The 20,746-nt window shown below is 46.0% G+C and overlaps 1 protein-coding gene across 11 annotated transcripts in view; it reads left to right on the top strand.

Moving 5' to 3' along the window:
* The window catches only part of PTK6 (protein tyrosine kinase 6), a 53,745-nt gene that overhangs the window by 16,914 nt on the left and 16,085 nt on the right, over positions 1–20,746 (top strand). For all 11 annotated transcript variants that reach the window (XM_083146749.1, XM_083146741.1, XM_083146744.1 and 8 more), the window contains 4 exons: positions 869–1,032; positions 4,918–5,083; positions 11,869–12,027; positions 15,828–16,009. In XM_083146749.1, coding sequence (XP_083002875.1) covers positions 869–1,032; positions 4,918–5,083; positions 11,869–12,027; positions 15,828–16,009 — 671 coding nt within the window. The remainder of the gene's footprint in view (positions 1–868; positions 1,033–4,917; positions 5,084–11,868; positions 12,028–15,827; positions 16,010–20,746) is intronic.

Genomic DNA, 20,746 nt, shown 5'->3' on the forward strand with positions numbered 1-20,746 from the left:
GCACCCCCACCTCACTCACCCACAATCGTCTCGGCACCTAACCAAATGACACGACCCACACGGCCCAACCCCGCCACTGCAACTCCACCACACACAGTATCCCCAAAGCCACCACTCCCCTACCCACACCACCCCCAAGCACCTCCTCCCCACCCATACCACCCAACCCTCACAATAACTGCGTACACAGGTTAAGGGGGCGCAGCCCCTTACGACGGTGTGAAGAGCGCCCGTAGGGCGCGATGAATCACCTAGTATATATATATATGTGTGTGTGTGTGTGTGTGTATGTTTACATCTGTCCTGCTGATCTAAAAGATAGACCTTCTAACTGCGGTATACAGATGGAATGCCTCTCATGCAGCTCCAGTGCTTGCCAGAATGCCCCTCTGGCGAGCGCCGGTGGAGAGGTGCTCCATCTTACTGGGACGTGTGAGCGTCACACATGCACGCACATCCCAATCACTCGGCTGTGGTGAGCGGAAACCCTGCCCATCTCTGCTTCAGGGAGATGGGCAGGGTTGGGGGGGGATTTCTGCTTGGAGGCGGTGGAAGGCGGCAGAGAGCTCCGCCGGAATGGGGTGCATGAACGTCTTATGTGCACGCTCCCCATTCCAGCAGCTGGCGATTCTATCGCCAGCCCCCAACTGAATGACGGGGGCTCCATATGTATAATATGCATTATTATTTATTGTGAGATTTATACTTAACACCAGGGCTTAAAGTGATCCTGGTAAGGTGGGGGGATCTCATGTCCCTCTACCACCTGATTCCCCTTTTCCCCCCATGAGGCAGATCAGTTCCACCTCATCAGGTCCCCCCCACTTTAACCCCTGCTTGACACATTATTTGCATTTTTATGTCTCAGTGCGTATGCAGGACACTGTAAAACATTTCAAGATCCTTCGGAACAGCCATGGAGAATATCGCTTGAATAACACCAACATCTTTCCAGATATGAATAAGCTCATTGATTTCTACCACTTGAAAACGGTAACAAACGGTCTGACCTTGATCACTCCCTGTGTGAAGGTGAGAAATTATTTAGTGGTACCTTCATTATACCTGGAATGTAAATGTAATTATTGTACATCTGTAGACCTCACTGAAGCAGGTAGAATATTTCATTAATTTGGAATATAAAAATGATCTAGTGGCTAATTGATCAAATTAGTGTCCAAGACAATCACCACGCAGTAGTTAAATGATAATGTATTTTCTCTCCTCAGTGGCGTATCTATAATGCAGGCATTCCCAACCACGGTCCTCAAGGCACACTAACAGTACCGGTTTTAGTTATATCCAGGCTTGAGCACAGGTGACCTAATTAGTACCTGAGTGATTCTGATTAATCCGTCTGTTCTGAAGCCTGGATATCACTAAAACCTGCACTGTTGGTGTGCCTTGAGGACCGTGGTTGGGAATGCCTGATATAATAAGTGCAGTGTGTGCTGTGCACATGTGTCCCTGACTCCCAGGGGACCCACATCGTGCACACTGCACCCATTTTGGAAATACTTACCCTCTGGAGTCTCGCGGCAGGAGCGCATGCGCAGTGGAGGTTCGCACATGTGCCGTAGGGACTGAGCACTAGAGTGCTCAGACCATACTGCTCCCAGTGCCGCACCCAGCAGCAGGCCTCGTCCTCTCCAAGGACTCCCCTGCCTCTCTTTACAAGCTAGCAGAACTACAGGTTTCCAGTATTCAAGACCCACGCCCAGCAACTGATCAATGACCAATACCTCTTGCATTATAAGTTCTGCTTGGATGGTTTTTCAGCTATTAACACAGGAAGTGCTACTCCTGAGTACTTAAGTACAATCTTTCCCTTCCTTCTTTCCGTGTTATCCCCAACAGGAGAACCTGGATCGGCCCGAGCTATGGGCCCAATTCACACCTGTTTCCATGGGCCCAATTTTGCACAGAGGCCGATTATCGACGAACTGCGCATGCGTATCATCTGCAATATGCTTGCACACTGCCCAGCTGTGGTCACGCCCTGCAACTTTTTCTATTTGCTGACCGTACGCATGGTGATTAACATTCAGTGGGAGTGTGAGGGTGGAGACCGGTCATTTCATTGGAGAGTGGCAAGAAAAATGCTGGGCGTGACAGGGAAAATGCAGGCGTGACTTAGCCTGTTAGGGGAGAGTTTGTGATGTCAGCAGCAGCCAAAATGTACCTGTATTCCATTGCAGCGCCAAGTAAGCCCAGGGCTAAGTGGTGCCTGTAATGACCAGTGTAAAAATGAGCCTGTTATAAAGGACTATGGACATATTTGCACTGGTGCGCATGGATGTGCATCCATACACATCCATTCGCACAGCGAGCACATTCATTCACAATGCAGGATTTCACTGGCGCGGCACGACGCCTTAACTGATCACTCGCTGTTGTGAATTTGCGGTCGTGCGAACAGGTCTGAATCAGGCTCTATATGCTGACTTTGTTGGCAGAGTCTGAGTTTGGCCTCACTTGCTCTATAATATACAAAAGATTGGACATATACAACATTGCTTTTATTTAACCTTTTGTACCTACAGCTTTAGATAGTGATTTGACCTTTGGCCTGTTATCTCAAACCTAGGAATGTAGCTAATATTGCATTTGTTTGAACTAGTGAAGAGAGGATTAAGATAGTATACCTGAGCAAATAACCAAGGTGGACTCCTAGGGTTAGATCCTATTCATCTTAAGTAAAGCCCTGTACACACTGAGGGATATAGGGGCCAATTTATCATTTAATATTTGTGGCTACATCCCCCAAAACACCTTTTTTCAGCGGTTAGCTGCAAATATTAACTATTCCCCTAATGTCAGTAAGGACCACAGCAGGAATGTCTGATCCCTCCTGCTCCACCAGCAGCCATCTCCCCTTATGTTTATATGGGGGGTGCGATGCTGCTTGATGTATCAATATCACATTGGATCCCTGGGCTACTACCATTTTGAGATGGTGCAAGCCCTGTGTAGCCTATGGGCTACAGACCACACTGCCCCGCCGGCAGTGCGGTCAGCAGGTTGGCTGGGGGTCATGCGCAGACCCACCGGGACCCAACTGAGCGCATCACAGGGATGGGCTCCTTTCGGCGCCTCTGTCCCTGCTACTGCTGGAACATACATCTGCATGTTAGGATCGCATATTACAATGCAATCCTGGGCAGTAATATTCCACTGAAATTGCATTATAAATGCAATCCTACTTAAATGGGGTGCCGGATGACAATCGGAGTCCCGATAGTCAGTATATTGACATCGGAATCCCAACTGCTGGTTCTCTGACAGGGGGGATCCAGACTGACAGGGGCTATTCTCCCTTGTGGTCCACGACCCACACATAAGGGCCCTCTGTGGGGCTCCTGACGCCCCGTGCTTGGGCAGCGTGGTCGGGCAGCGTAGGCAGGCAGGGTGTCCCTGTATCGGTCTGGGCAGTCAGCGCCAGGGTCCCTGCTGCGGATGGGGGAAGTCAGCGGTGGGGTCCCTGCGGCGGATGGGAACTAGTAGCCAATACCGCTACTAGTTCCCATCTGCTGCAGGGACCCCGCCGCTGACTTCCCATACGCTACAGGGACCACGGCGCTGACTGCTTAGACCGCTGCAGGGACCCCCTGCCCACCTGCACTGCCCAGGTAGCAACCTCCCCTGTGGGTGGGGAGGGGGATGTGTCTGGGGGAAGGGGGGGGTTGTCTGTGGGGGCCCTCACAATGTTGTTGTCCAGGGCCCCCACAGACCTTAAGCCGCCCCTGCAATGCCGGCTCCCCGCACATCCCTGCAGCCGCTGATATAGATGGCAGCCAATGTAATTAGGTGTGTGAAATTCCGCCTGTCCCAATGGATATGTCTGCCCTGTGAAGACATGGCAGCCCAGCAAAAATGTCCAAAACCTTTGTTACAGGCTCACCATCGAATTATATTTCCACTAGGCACCAAAACGTGTTCATGTAGTCAGGTCTTCATGCTCTTGGATTGAGAGATAGATATACATCCTCCCAAGAGAGGTATTGATATATAAAAAAGATTTATAAATAAGGTGATTACAAACCAAAAGCCGTAATTACAGCTTAATGCAACTGAGAATTAATAATTGTATTCTTGCTATAAAATGGTGGATTAAATAAAAAGCAGTGTTTTACCTACTGGCACTTGGTAGATCCAAGAATTCAGTACTAGGTTTCCTGATATTTCCAACGGTCTAAGCTCTGCTGCTTGGTCTCGCATGGTGTGAGGTTCCTTCCCCTAACTTTCACAAAGTATTGGCTATTGAAGAGTTCACCATTGGTGGTCTCTACATACACATGGCAGGAAACTATTGGGTTTGAACTTTGATGAGCAACTCTGCTGTGGGATAAGTGTCTTTTGGACAATCAAGGAACTGGGCTGAGTTAAATAAAAATGGCTGTATCTCTAACACCATCAGTTATAAACCAATGATGGCATTGTTGGAAATCTATAATTAGTCACAAGCTATCAAGGTTCACATTCTACTTAAATGCTAATGAGACATGATGGAGAGGCTTTGTCAGCGCCTATCAGAGTCTGTCCAAGAAGCAGAGATGATGTCCTGCTTAGACCATTAGATGAATTGGGGCACCCACCAGATTTTCGGATCCCTCAAACATGAAACTCTCTTTTCTTTTCTCCTGTTTTATTTCAGGTCAGGTCACTTTAGCCAAAACTTTTTTTTTTTCATTTAGCTATGGGTGGAATTAATCTTTAGGTAAATATAAAAAGTATGTGGTAAAATGATAACAAAAGGCAAGATTATTCTCCTAGAACTCCAGTCCAGCTATCTAGCTTTTGCTGGTGGTTAATACATCACCATATTAGGTTTATTTTGTATGTATTACTAATACTGGCTGTGCCCACACATTATAATTATTTGCCATGTGCTGAGTCATCTTTTTATTCTGAGGGAAGGATGCACCGGAAGCCAGTAACCTGAACTGGATGATCCTTGATGAGTGGGAGAGACCTAGAGAGGAGTTCACCCTGGAGAAGAAGCTGGGATCAGGCAACTTTGCGCAGGTCTATGAAGGGCTATGGAAGGGAAAAGTAAAGGTGGCTATTAAAACAATAAAGCAAAGTAAGTGATGGATATGTCCATGGAACATTTTATTTCATATAATTTCAAGGAGCAGATCAATGTCTGGCTTGGAAAGTCAAGTGCTGGTTATGGAAATTTTGGGAGTAACCCCATGCTCTTTGTCCCCAGGTTTTTCCACTGCCAGCATTTACTTAAAGGCTTAATGCTGATTACACTTTTCGAAGTGCTGTTTAATATACTTTATATAGAGACCGATGGGCTATTGGTCCATGCTGGCCATGCACCGACTGACACTCGGGATGGCTGTCTGACATAGAAAGAAAGGGGGCATGCATTTGGCCAGACCCCTATCACTTGTGACAGCCCCCCTTAGCAGTGAAAGTGCCCAACAATCTCAGTCCGTCCCTGTCTAATGAAGAACAATGGGGTTGCTATTTTTGGTACAGAACTGTGGTTCTGTCAGCATGTAAAATGTACAAATACATATATATATATATATATATATATATATATATATATATATATATATATATATAGCAGCTGGCCGCGGCACTCAGGACTTAAACAAAAACAAACCACTCGTAGCCACACAGCTTAGTGTTGACGTTTCAGCCCCTCCGGGCTTTTATCAAAACACATGTTCATTTTAGATATAATGTGTCAGCAGTTGCCAGGTTCTTGAGAGACAAGTTGTTAGTGTAGGAGATGGGCTGCAAGCTTAAATGCATTGATCAATTCATGAACCAGTTTATCATGGTGAGTGCTGGGCCCCCTGTATTTGTATCTACTAGAGTCCGCTTGTGCTGGCTATACCAGCGCTTGTATGGATAGCATGTAGAAAAAAAGCGTCACTCCAGGTGCTTGTTCAAAACGAGTTTACTGTAGGTCAACAGTGTTTCGGGCCAGAGCCCGTCTTCAGGACATAAACGGTTTATGAACTCGTTTTGAACAAGCACCTGGAGTGACGCTTTTTTTCTACATGCTATATATATATATATATATATATATATATATATATATATATATATATATATATATATATATATATATAGGCTTCATGGTGGCGCTCCCCAATAGAATCCAATGGGCACTGTATTCCATGTATATATTTCATTGAAGCAGGCACTTACCAAACTTTAAAAGTTCATCAATGGTTTTAATCAGAGCAGCGATCAGGTACAATATGCATAATCAGCAAGGTTTGGTCATTGCGACATTTGTTAAGCCAGAATTCTTGTTACACACCACTCTATGGTCATCGGTATAGACGTATTACCGTCACCAGATATATATATATATCCAGAGGTAGGGATCACACTCTCCTCCAACCACAGACAGCTGCCGGGGTGTCACCTCAGGAGATCCTGGACAAGTCCAGTCCACCAATATAGCCACCAAAATAAAGTGCAAAGTGCATGACAGTGGGCCAAGGGCCAACGTTTCGGTCCGCCACCAGACCTTTTTCAAGGCCCCCCACTATCTCCTCCTAAAGTGCACTTTAGGAGGAGATAGTGGGGGCCTTGAAAAAGGTCTGGTGGCGGACCGAAACGTTGGCCCTTGGCCCACTGTCATGCACTTTGCACTTTATTTTGGTGAGATGGATTAATTAAAAAGAACTTTCTGTGCTTAAGAAGACCGGTGAGTGTCCTCATTCTTGGTGGCTATATATATATATATATATATATATATATATACACAGCCAGAACATTATGGGCCCCATAGCAACATTTTAGGAGCAGCTGTCCCCAGGGCCGATGCTATGGTGCTCGGTGGCTCAGGTAAACTATAAATTTGTGTCTTCCCTCCCATATTTAGTAAAGAGATAATGGACGATAAAGGGATGTGGACTTAAAAAGAAGGGTCGTGGCCACACAATAGTACCCCTAATTTAAATTATGCCAGACAGTAACACAGTATTATTCACATTACGGCAAGTAGTGGCCCTCATTCGTATTACACCACATAGTAGTGTCACTATTTCATGTTACTACAACAGAAGTTCCCCTTTTTCACATTATGCTAAACAATAGTCTTATAGACACTGTTCACAGTAGTGCCCCTTATACACATAATGTCCTCAATAGTGGTGCCCCTTACACATAATGCCCACTAAAGTTACTTTTACACATAATGCTCATAGTTGTAGTGTCACTAATACACATAGGGGGTCATTATAGTAGACTCGCAAAGCTGCAAATTTCACAGCTTTGGAAGTCATTTAACACAAATGCCCGCCCACCGCACGCACATCGAATCTCACCGCACACATACTGTATGAATGGATGTTTTGCATAAAAAAACATTTGCAGAATGCGTGCGGGGCAGAAATCATTTGATAGTCGCCAAAGAGGGGGGGGGGGGGGTGTGCACCCTCAGTCACCATAACTCACCCGGGACTCTGCTTTTATTTTGTGAATCTCCCAGCAAACAGCCATGACATTACAGCACTATTTTTCCTCTGTGGTTCCTTAGCTTCACCCAAGGATGCTCACTTATATACTGTAGGCACCAGCACATGGCACTTTCACTGCTATTACATTGTGCATCTTGTACCCTGTGTGGATGCTCCCTAAAGGGACAAGGATTAACTGCCTGTTCTGTAGATAACATTAGATTTTATATATATTATGTTTACACATATTTAATTGCTTTTAAAATTAGTGCAATTTATTTATAGTCCCATATAACTCTGTTTTCATTGTTGGTCTAGGGCATAGTTGCCTACCCTCCTGCATTCTGGAGGAGACTCCCTGAAATAGCAGCAATCTCCCTCTGTCCCTGATTAGTCTAGCAATCTCCCTTATTTCACCTAGCCCACATTATGTAGCTGGTACAGTTTTGAGGGGAAAAGGAACGAGAGATAGATACATTTACATTGAATTATCAGCAGCCTTTTCCCAGCATTGGTGATAAAACACAATTATCCCTATGGCTACATGCATGTCTTGTGGCCATTTATATGGAACCACGTATAAAACACAATAGATCAACACATATCAGTGACTTTTCTTTAGCAAGTATAGTAGCTCTTACTAACTGCTTTGGGGCTCATCTATATTTGGATTTAAGTCTTTTCAAAAGATTGCTCTCAGATGTAGTAGAACACACCCACACTTCTAGGTGCCACGTTCACAATATCTTCAAATATGGAACTAAACACGCCCTTTGGGTGGAGCATGACACGTCCCCTCAATGGGTGCTGTGCAAAATTATACTACCAACCATAATCTACCTGAAACTAGTTTTCAAAAGAAGGCAAGTATGGTCTAGTCTAAAAATGCTCAGCCAAGTTTTCACTGTCCTTTTCACTGTCCTGAGCTGTTTTGGGGTTGTGATGTGCCCAGCTTCTACACTTATGGGTAGTGAAGACTCATGGTTAGTCCCTGCTGTGGCTGCAGTTCCAGGCAAAGAGGTAGCTGCTAGCTTGTGTGGCTGCATTCCCCTCATCGCAGGTTCTCCCAAGTATTGTCAGCCTGACCTGGGACACTGCTGGGGCTACTGCTGTGGCGCCTTGCTTCATGGTACATGCGCCACTAACTGTTATGCAGTTTGACTGGTGCAATGGCAGTTGGCAGAAGCAGTGTCCTAAATTCATTTATGAACTGTAGTAGTGCCCTAGTTCAAATTCTGTGTCTTTGTAGGGCAGTCACTACAAATTATGCAATGCCCTAAATTCACATTATGACATTCAGTTTCCCCAGTTCATATTATGTTGCATCACATTGCCCCCAGTTCATATTATGCCACACTACAGTGCCTCCACTCCATATTGAGCGACATTACAATGAATGAATTAAAATTATGTAACAATAGAATGCCCTTTATTATACTGTACACCACTGGTTGTCACCCTGGTTGTCACAAAAAAACACTGCGTATGTGAGTGACATGCAGGATGTCATATAGCCTACTGTATAGCCTGACAGCCAGACCTCTGTGAGCTGAGATGATCTGTGCCCCGCCAAGAACCCAGCGACAAAAACCCAGGTTTTTGCATGGGCAGCAAGAGAGCATGGTATAATTTTTAATACCAGCCACATAGCTGCTAACTGAGTTAGAAGCTGGTTACACTTTACATCACACACAGTGATGCCCATTACACATTACACCACACATCATGATGCCCATTACATGTTACGTCACACACCGTGATGCCCATGACACATTACGCCACACACCATAATACTCATTACATATTATGCCACATGCTGTAATGCCCATCACACATTATGCAACACACCGTGATGCTATTTACATATTATACCACACACAGTAATGTTTACTACATGTTATGCCAAATAAGTGCCGCTTACCTGCATGTTAATTGCTAGGGTTTTTTACTCGATGCCAGGGCCTTCATGCTCTTTGCAATGGGGGTATGATCGTAGCATAGGGCCCAGGGCCCAGGCAGGGCCAGTCAGACTCACTCTGTTTATTATCAAGCAGCCAGTCCAGGACAGGTCCAGGAGGGCAGGAAGGCAGTCAACAGAAGAAGATGGCAAGCCAGAGGGGAGGTCTCAGGAGCCAGGCTCCATGGCCAGTCAGGAACAACAGCTGCAGGAGTCACCAGAGGGCTCCTCAGAGACCTTGCCTCAGAGTCCAGAGTCAGCCTCACCACTGTCACTGCAGTTGGCTGTTATTGAATCAGTGGTCTGAGGGAGGATGAGCTTGTCCTGAGCTGCTGGCTGCCAGGCTGCTGCTTGCTCCAGTCCAGACCAGTCCTCTCCTTGAGTGGGGACGCAGCCTGGGCTTGTACTAGTGGGAGCAGGGGCTGGGTGCTGCGCCGCCCAGGCAGGTGAGAGCGGAGGGCACACACACAGAGGCACAAGGGTGCATAGAAATTGGCGGCACTGGGGGCAGGCGGAATTTCCGGACATTGTATAGTCCGGAGCAGCTACCCGTCCGGACTCCAGTCTCAATTACCGGAATGTCCAGAGTAATCCCGTAATAAGAAGTCACATGCAACATCCACCTGTCAGTCTGATTATTTTAAGCACCCACACTGCTCCCACGATGTGCGAGAGCAGCTATATTCATTAACATCAGCATCTGTACCAGACTATCCTTAACACAGGAGATCCAACAAGTGGCCCCCTTTACCTATGGGCTGCAGGACTGCAGCCCCCCATGTAAAGTGTAACTGTAGTGAAGCCAGATGCATTCTGTGAGACTGCACTGGCTTCACTATGACTGACAGTGACTTCCTATTGGAAGTCAGACCTGCTTGTCACCTAAGACCATACCTCCCAAGTGTCACGATTTCAGCGAGACAGTCCCGATTTTCGGGTCCTGTCCCGCTGTCCCACCCGTGGCCGGCATTGTCCCGCTGTGGGGGTGGCAGTTGGGAGCCCCCCCAAGCTGATTGAATAGACGCTGTGCGCATGCGCACAGCGTCTATTTGCGGCCGAAAATGTGGTAGCGGCTAATTTGCATAAGCCACGCCCTCATTTTGCATAGGCCCCGCCCCCTTTCCGGGTGCTCGCCGCGCGAGTGTCCCTATTCCAGCAGCCAAGAAGTTGGGAGGTATGCCTAAGACAGTCCCATTGGAAGATGTTCCCTATGTCCAGGGCTGCCTCTTTGGCTTCTATGGGCTGCTGCTGAAGCATCCCATAGAACCTGGGTTATGTGCATGCGCAGTACCGAGGCCAATACTGTACAGGCACCAGTCAACTGCATTGTACAGGCACTGGGACCGTGATTTGGCTTATATGGGCTGCAGCCAAAGCAGTCCATAGAAGCTAGGAGTATGCGCATGCACAGTACTGCAGATGTAACTGCACATGCGCTGGTCCTGATGCCTGTCACCTGCATTGTACAGGCGCTGGGACCGTGATTTGGCTTATAAGGGCTGCAGCCAAAGCAGTCCATAGAAGCTAGGAGTATGCACATGCGCAGTACTGCGGATGTTACTGCGCATGTGCTGTTCCTGATGCCTGTCACCTGCATTGTAAAGGTGCCGGGACCGCGCAGCAAGGGGGGGCACATACTGTATGGACAATGAGGTAGGAGCATTCATATATGTATGAAACGCTCTGGTCTACGTACTATTCTGATAGTGGGTGATCTGCCCAGGGCAGTGTGCGGTGGGGTGAGGCAGGTGAGGCACAGCCTTTCCTGTCATACTAGCATGTATGCCGGCATTTTGAATTGATAAAGTATGTCAAAAATACAAATAATTTAAAAAAAAAATCTTGAGGAACTCTGGAGGAAAATGTCTATGGCAGGTGACTATCTTTTCTGCACATCTCTTAACAAAACTCATCGAATCTCCAGCAGTGTATACAGCTGCACATGTGTATAATGCTGGCATGTACCCCATGGCTCATATATTGTGGGCATATCTGGCTCTGGTACTTGCCAGGGACTCTTGAGCCATTTACCTCACTGCACGTCCCAGCGGGCCGGTGACAGAAATTAGAGGCAAGGGGGGATAGCACTGGCCAGCATTCCCAAAACTGGGCATGTTGCCCTTGTTTTTTGGCAGTGCTAAGGACATGGGATCCTATTCAAACCTATTCGCTGCGCTGCAAATTTGCCGCATGAATGATTATCGGACGACCTCACACGTGCACGGTATGCTGTGCCCATGCATGAGCCGCCTGTACGAAGGCAGGCAGCGAAGGCTCCACACACAGGGGTAAGTATAACATATCGGTGCATTGCGTGCTGTGTGGGCTCTTCTGAACCCAGGGGCCCGTGTGCACTGCGCACACTGCATCCATTATAGAAAAGCCTATGCATTGTCCAAAGTAATCAGCATTGCTCTGCACCAGCTACTTGTACTGTACATCCACCTGATCCTCTGTTCCTCCATTATTCCACAGATGTAACTAACCGTGAAACATTTGTGAAGGAAATAGAATTTCTGAAGACCCTCCGCCATCGCAACCTGCTGTCGCTGCATGCTGTATGCTCAGTGGGGGACCCTTTTTATATTATTACAGAGTTACTATCGAAGGGGGACCTACTCAAGTTCCTCCGAGGTAGGTGTAATTTGCTGTGCGGGCAAAGTGCATGTACAGAGCAGCGCCCAAAGTCATAAAGTCCAACACACACCATTTTTAAAAAGTTAAATGTTACATTGTTCAGATTCAATTACCTGCGGTGCTTATCATGGGCTTGTAACCAGGGCTGCTGAAAGCAAGGATAGGCCGAGGTACTTGAATTTTGCCTAATCAGGGGGGATGAGGCCAGGACTCTTCCCAATAGAAAATTAGGGAAAAAAAACCTGTGCGTGGCACTGTGCACTCTAAAGGAGGCACTGTATGCAGCAATGTGGGCATTTATCCCCCTCAGCCCAGAGAATATTAACCCCTTAAGTGGTAATCCCGAGAATTTTCTGGGCTGTGCCTCAGTGTCCAGTCTGGTAAGCCCAGAGAATTATCGGGATTGCCCCTGTTTAGAGCTGGGCATCACTGCTGAGTTCCATCGCTGAACTCAGGCAGCTTCAGCGCTGACCGGCTCCCTCTCCTCTGCCGCACCTCCTCCTCCCTCCCTTCCGGCTTTTCTAGACAAGTCTCTGGCGCTGGCTACTGACATGCCAGGTGCAGTGCCGGGCAGCGGCTGACATTGTTTAGCGGCGCTGCCCGCCCAGGGGGACACATTAGTGTGGTTTTTTTAGATAGCGCTCCCCCTAAAAAACTCACCCAGTGTGGAGCGCTACCTTACAAAAAAACAACCACTGAAGGGGTTAAACAAAAGAGCAATCACACTTCTTTCCTTCCCACTACCACTGTATGGCAGCACAGTGGCAATAACACATCAGGATGGGCAGAAAGAGGAGAATATTGCTGCTTAGTCTTCCTGGACCCTGCAGCCCAACCAGAGCCAGATTAAGGTCTAAATGGGCCTGGAGCTGAAAATGATCAAGGGCCTATTATGCGCAATAATCGGGGTTGCGGACTGCACCTAATAATGTGGGTGGTGTGACCAGTGTTCTGTTTATATATTTATATTATATTTATATATGCCTGGAAAAGGCAGGGGGCTGGCATAAGAAAAATGCAGGGAGATATAATGGCGGGTGCACTCCAAAAGTGCACCCGCAGGACGCCGATGTCCTAAGATACTTGCGGGGTGAGGCGGCACTCCAGTCAAAAAAAAATACTGAAAGCCGAAACTTGGTAGACAATATGTCAGCACCTTTTATGTGGTAACCTAAGTTTACCACACCATATACCCATGTTAAGCCTCACACCATAATCTACATTACGTATTATGCCAAACACCATAATGCCTATTAAAAATTATGCTACATAAGTGTTGCATACCTACATGTTCATTGCCAGGGGTTCCATGTTCATTGCCAGGGGTTCCATGCTCATTGCCAGGGGTTCCATGCTTGTTGCCATGGGGGATTACATGCTCATTGCCAAGGGGGAATACATGCTCGCGGTAACTGGGGGACAGTCCCCGCCGGGCAGAAATGACAGCCATTAACAGCCGGGCAGAGGGCAGGGGGCTGTCCGGCTGTATTCAGAGCACTGCATGTCCCGGCTATTTGAAATAATACCCCTTCCATACCAGAAAATGCAGGGAATATGGTCCCAGGATCATGCAGGGACATTCTCGGACTGGCCCCTTTTACACCAGCCTAGTCCCTGCATTTTCTGGTGTGAGGGGGAGAGAAAACCACACCTGCCCCCCTTTAAACAACCAGCTGTATCTTCAGAACCAATTGACCCATTTACATGTAGGCTTCGAATGATTTTGGTCCCGTGAAACTGGGCCGTTTGGTTCCAGAGAAATCTGTCCTCAAACAACATGAACAGCCATGAAATTACATTTCAGAAATGAAAAAAAAAAATGTTTTACCTGCAATATCTCTAGAACCAATGAACCCATATGGACCAGGTATCAGATTGAAGGCCCAGCGATTTGGGTTCGACTGAGATCAACCTCGAGTTTCTGTGATGCTGTAGGGGGAAAATTGCAGCTGTTGGAACCGGATGGAGGTCGGAATTAGCGGGTCCCATGTTATCCTATGGGGAAAACGTTCCAGGTTTGCCTGGCGGTATCTCCGGTTCCCGGGGGGGTAGCGACACGGGGCTGGTCTCGTTGGAAAGCCCTGGCCCTCAGCTACATCAGGCCCATTGTTAATCCGGCTCTGAGCCCAACACAAAGTAACGTGCTGGAGAGAGCAACAGAGCATCAATCTCTTTTCTCTCTCTCTCGACAGTGCATCTGACCTGGTCTGCCACCGGCCAAGTACCCTCCACCTTGGCACCCCTGCTTGTATAATCCAGGTTTAAGTGCCTGAGACTATTCGATTGCAGATTTCCATAAGGTTGTAGGCTACACTTGGATTACTGTTCGCACCCTCTAGTGTGCTATAAGTGGGGACTACTGTCCTTATCACAGCCACGGCAAGGGCATTAACCCATAGTTCCAGACACTGAACTGCAATCTTTAGCTTAACAAATGCTAGCATTGGGTTTGTTGCTCAAGTAATGTGGCCCCTCAACATACTTGCCTACTTTTGAAAACTAGTTTCAGGGAGATTATATTTGATAACAGAATTGTGAAAAGTGCCCCATTGAGGGGGCGTGTCCTGCTTCTTCCAAAGGGAGTGTCTAGTTCCAAATATGGAGAGATTGTGAAAAGAGATTGTGACGTGGCACCTAGAGTAGCCCCTCGCGGCGAATCTTAACCCCTGCAGCGGACGAGCGTCCGCGGCAGGGAGCTATGGGACGGTGGCAGGCAGGGAGATTGAAGTCTCCCTGCCTGCCCCAGAACGTATGTGGGGGGGAGGTGGGCTCCCCGGGACCCAGGCAGCACAAGCTGCCCCCCCCCCCCCCCCCCCAGAGCCAGCAGGGGACCGGGTATTTCACTGCTCCCAATCATGCATATGTAATGATCGGGTGCAGTGAATATATGAATATCTAATGAGCGGCTCGGCTCCCGGCCCCCTGCTGGCTGCTCTGTGTAAAAAAATATATATATATATTTTTTAAATTAAAATATATATTCATGTGCTATAAGCACATGAATAAAAATAGCATGCCCCTTCACAGAATAAAATTCCTGATTTTTTGACACCAAAATTAAAACCAAAAAAAATTTATTTAAAAAGTTCACATTTCACTTCTCCATGAAAAGATGGAGAATTGCTACACGGAGAGACACGGCGAAAATCACTCAGAAAGACGGCGAGAAGTGCACATTGAATAGGGTTGCTCGCTTTTTGAGAGCAAAAGTCTCCGTCCAACGCGAGAAAAGCACAAACTCGCCATAAAACACGGCAAATTTTTCTCATTGAATACTGCCCTATATCTTATACATCTGCACTGACGTAAGATGCTCACTCCCGACGTAAGATGCGCGCTCGTATGGGAGGGAGCTGCTCGGATGAACATGCAACTCAATTCCGTCTAGAAAGCATAAGATAGTACAGTGTAGTATAGCTGTGATTTCATATCGTATATGATATCTTATGCACATTGTACGTTATTTTAATCTCAAAACTTATGCTTTTGATCACTAGACGTTCATGGTACATAGTATATAATATCATATGGAACATAAATCGTACCGTGTGTATGTACCTTAAGAGTACGCCCTAGTTTTAAATCTCAAAATTGTTCATATTTACATTTCTTGCAAACCACATGTATCCGTGTGATGTTACTGTAGGTGCAGTATACTACATATGGGCTTTCAAATAAAAGCAGCCTGGTTTCTATTCTGTGTATGTAAATTTAGTTATCTGCTTAATATTCTTAATTAAAATGTTTAATTCTGTTTGTGGCCTGCCTGGCAATGGGTTTATGTGTTTTTTCACCAGGCCTTGAGGGGGAGGAGCTAACTGTAGATGGACTACTGGATATAGCTGGGCAGGTGGTGGACGGGATGCATTACCTTGAAGCAAATAATTGTATCCACCGGGACTTGGCGGCCAGGAATGTCTTGATTGGGCTGAACAACATCTGCAAGGTGGCGGACTTTGGTTTGGCTAGGTTTATTAAGGTGAGAAATTATTCTAATGTGCTTACCATCTAGATCAAACAATGATACTCCCATTTTATTGGGTGCATATTATATAAAATGTATATTTATAATATTCTATGTCTTAATTCCACTCTTATATGCATTGGGTATGTTCAGGGTTCTCATTTTAAAAGAGGCACATGCTGCATTTAGGTAACGTCTCCAGTCTGCTGCTACCTAAGAAGCAGCACCAACACCACTTACATTCATGCCTGAATCAGGCCCTTAGTAACACAATTTTAGAAGTGTTATGCAGAGCCACCCAGTGGAAATGTAGCACAATGCTTTATTATATTAATCTCCACTTTCCTGAAACTGTTAATCATATTCAAATACAGATGGGGCCGGGCTCTTCTTTGCTGGCGAATCGCCAGAACGTCACCGCTGGAGATCCGCCAGCAGCCCGGCTCGCCATCTGACTGAGACGCGCGTGCGTCTCACGCGCACGCGCGTCTCAATCTCCGTCGGCGGGGCGACGGGAGCCCTGTCCGTCTCCGCTTTAGGGAGACGGACAGGGTTAGGGGGGAGTGCGGGGAGGCGGCGGGGACCCTGGGTGACCGCCGACAAGCCGGCTGTGACCCGGGAGAATTGATGGAAGCGCCGTCGGAAGGGGGCGCACACGCATCTCGTGCGTGCGCGTCCCCTTCTCGCTGTACAGATGGCGGCTGGCGGGGGATGGCGGCTGGCGTCGCCATCGCCATCTTCTGCAAGGATGAGTCCTACCCCATCTGTAAGTATGACATTTTATTTCTCAGTATAGCCAGATCTACTAAGCCTTGAAGGGCAAGATGTACTAAGGGCCTAATTCAGACCTGATCACATGACGAATTTGTTGTCAAAATGGGAAGCATCCATGTGTACTGCAGGTGGGGCAGATGTAACAAAATGGATAGTGATAAAGCACCAGCCAATCAGCTTCTAACTGCCATGCCGCTTGATGGATTTGAAAAATGACAGGACCTGATTGGTTGGTAGTTTATCACTCTCCACTTTATTACTTTTCAAGGCTTAGTACACCTGGCCCTAAATCTTTGAGGAACCTGTGCAAATTGTAAATCAGATTAGCACAGAACCTTCACCAATGCAAATGTATACTTAGGGTATGTAAAGCAACAGGTGAATTTCCTGAGCTATTTAGACACACACACACACAGCTCCTTTAAGCTCCATTGAGCAAAACTGTACAGTACCTCTCCTGCAGTGAATCTATAAGTGTTTAACCTATCTGGTGGTACGTGGTCCATCATCAACCTCCGTTCATCTTCCTGTAACCCCATCCCCTAGAACCCACTGCCACTGTATGGCACCTTATCCTCTGCCACTTTCTCCTTGAGGATCATGTACTTGGTATAGCTCCCTTTTTCCTGGCACGTGTCCATACCGTGGATTGCTGTCTCCTTTCACCCACTCCCCAGCACACTGCCCTCTGGGACCCTCTCACCCCCTGACACTCTCTCTTGTTAACTCTTTCACCTCAAGCCCTCACTGTTTAATATAACATGCCCGGCTCTCATCCTTCAGTCTTCAATTCTATAAAGTTTTGCAAAAGATGTATTTTATTAACAAAGCACCTAAAATGCACAGTTTACTTTTCAATGATACAACTCTCAGAAATAAGAATCGTCTTTAATTATGCACCCAATGGCAGGTTTTGATTCTGGTCCTACCTCCGTAATAGAAAATGTTATATGTCAATGTATAATTAATAAAATCAAATCATTGTTTTATTTTGAATGACGTTTTGGAATGGATAAAGCAAATGTGTGTGGAAATCTTTGTAGTTCCAGTTACTTTAGGTCACAAGATTAGATGTAGACTTTAAATGATGCTATGACTTTTACTGTATTATATAAAAACAAAAACAGTATAATGAATCATGTGAAGTAACAGTGCAGCTCCAAAAACATGAGGTGGCTTCAGGTACTGACGTAACGTGAGGGATGTCCTCACACCCTTCAGATGCCACATGGAGAGCCACTGTACACAGAGTGGGATGGCACCCTCCCATTTTGGGGTATGTTACATTGCCTATGTACTTCCCTACCCATATATATATATATATATATATATATATATATATATATATATATATATATATATATATATATATATATATATACAGTCCAGAGATCCGCACTCCCATCCAGGTGTATTTTGCAAAAATTGGGGTGCACCCCTAGGGAAAGGGAAATTTTCCAAAAGTAGCAAACAGTCCGGTTTTTTAAGCCAGAGAGGGCACTCACCACCATAGTAGGTACAACGCTTATTTATTCAGGAGTAATAGACAGGCATAGTCGTCAACGTTTCAACCCCGGAGGGCCGTTTTCAAGACAGCTATAGAGATCAGTGTGTCACCACAGCAAGCCAGGCATACACTGAGGCTACCATGGAGGTTATTTATACCTTAGCCAATCGGGGCTAATTGCCCATAATCAACAAATAATTAACAGGTGAGTGAATCCTCCTAACACACACCTATTCAATACTGATTGGTCAAGATCACAAGCCAGCCCTATCTAGCCCATGTACAAACAAGACAAACACACATAAACCACAAAGTATTTCATCCAGATAAGAAAAACATATTGCCAGCCAGCGCTTGTGCATACCTCTGTTTAGATCATGTAAGCGAACGCGTTGTTGTCCCGCCCGGTGCACGAGGACGCCAGCCCATACCAGCGCCACCCGTACCCGGAAGTATGCGGTCCAGATGCGTTCCACGACCTGATAGGTCGTCCCCAGTCAGCTGATAGCTGTCACATGGGGCGGCTGATACAACTAAGACGTACAGCATCCATTGTGCTATATAAACAAAGAAATTCAGGCATATTGGTAATAGCATATGTTAGGCACAGTCCCTGTAACCGGTGCACGAACATGCCTGAATTAACAAGCATTGTCCGGACCCGGAAGTTATGCGCTTCACATGCGTTCCAGTCAGCTTAAAGGCATAGTATATGGCAAATAGAAAAAACTGACATACAAAAATAAACATGAACACCACATAACAAATAAGTGCTGCGTGTCACCCCTTTAGCTGTGACTTCTCAGCTCATGCAATCTACAGAGCTATAACGACATAACATGAAAAATGGCACAAGGGTGGCATGGAATACTATTGGGAGGTATATTTGTCTATAGAGAAATAATTTTTTAGGTATCAATTAATATCTCATAATATACTAAATATTAAGGCCAGGTAGAAATAAATCATCCATGGTAGTTTACATAAACAGCAGCATTGTTTTCTTTTTCTGAAAAACCGAACATCCCCCCCACCAGGAGTATCACCAGCACGGTGTAGTCGCTAGTGGTGAGGTAGTCCAGTGTATATCTCCAGAACATGATAATATTCTACATGACAAACACACTTATTGAAAAAAATGAAAAAAAAATTGAAAAAATTGAAAAAATGAAAAAATTGTTACTTATTGCAGGAAAATACTTAAGGGGTTATTCTCATTTAACCCATAAGGGTCAATTGTATTCAGATCAAAGATCCATCGGGACTCCTTTTTCTTGAGTATCAGTTCCCTATTCCCCCCTCGCGACAAGTTAGGTACATGATCAATAAGCATAGAGCGCATTGTTGCTACCTGATGCTTATGCTTTAAGAAATGTCTTGCGACCGGCTTGTCTGATCTGCCAGTTTCAAATGCTGAGCGTATTGACAGTCTATGGTTCGCCATGCGATCCCGAAAATTACGGGTGGTTAGGCCAATATAATAAAGTCCGCAGGGACACGTAAGCAAATATATGACGTGGTCCATAGTGCAAGTTAATTTATGTTTTATTTTAATCTTCTTACCCGAGTGAGTGTGGGGGAAGGAAGGTCCTGTTAACATTGCTTGACATGTTGTGCAAGAAGTGCATTTAAAACACCCCAATTTATTACTCCGTAGCCATGTTTCAGTAGATGGAGATGGTTGTAACGTAGGGCGCATTAATAGTTCTTTTAAATTGGGTCCTTTTTTGTAGGCGCACATCGGAAGGGGCGCTTTGTCCAGTTTCAATGTCGGGTCTGAAGCCACAATTGGCCAATACTTCTTCAGTACCTCCTTGGAGACATTTGAAGTGTGGTCAAATGTGGAGACATAGGTCATCCTGTCTTTCTTTTTCGGTGACCTCTGTATTTCGGTATTTGACAATTTTTTGTAGGCTTTCTTAATGCACCTGTCTACTGTGGTGGTGGTATAGCCCCTTTGAAGAAAACGTTCTTTCATTTCTAGAATCTGTGTCTCTGCTCTTCCATTAGATGAGTTATTCCTAAGTACTCTAAGGAATTGCGACACTGGCAGGTTTTCCTTGAGCGCATTAGGGTGCTGACTGCTGGCGCAGAGCAGCGTATTTTGGTCTGTCTCTTTCTTATATAATGTCGAGCCAAGCTTGTCACCATCCCGAAATATCGTAACATCAAGGAAATTCATTTTCATTTGGTCGATGTCGAACGTGAACTTAACCGGTTCATCTAATGCATTGAGAGTCTCAATCATACTAATGAACTCCTCCCTGGTGCCTGACCACATAACAAATACATCATCAATATATCTGAAATATTTCGTCAGTTTGTCACCGTACAGTGGGTAGATCTATTTTTGTTCAAACGCTGTCATAAAAATATTGGCGTACGCCGGGGCGATATTACTGCCCATTGCAGTCCCATTACACTGACCAAAATATTCTTTACCATACATGAAATAATTCTTGGTGAGAATC

Source organism: Crinia signifera, chromosome 6 (genome assembly GCF_055691185.1).
Source record: "Crinia signifera chromosome 6, ASM5569118v1, whole genome shotgun sequence".
NCBI classification, from domain to species: Eukaryota; Metazoa; Chordata; class Amphibia; order Anura; family Myobatrachidae; genus Crinia; species Crinia signifera.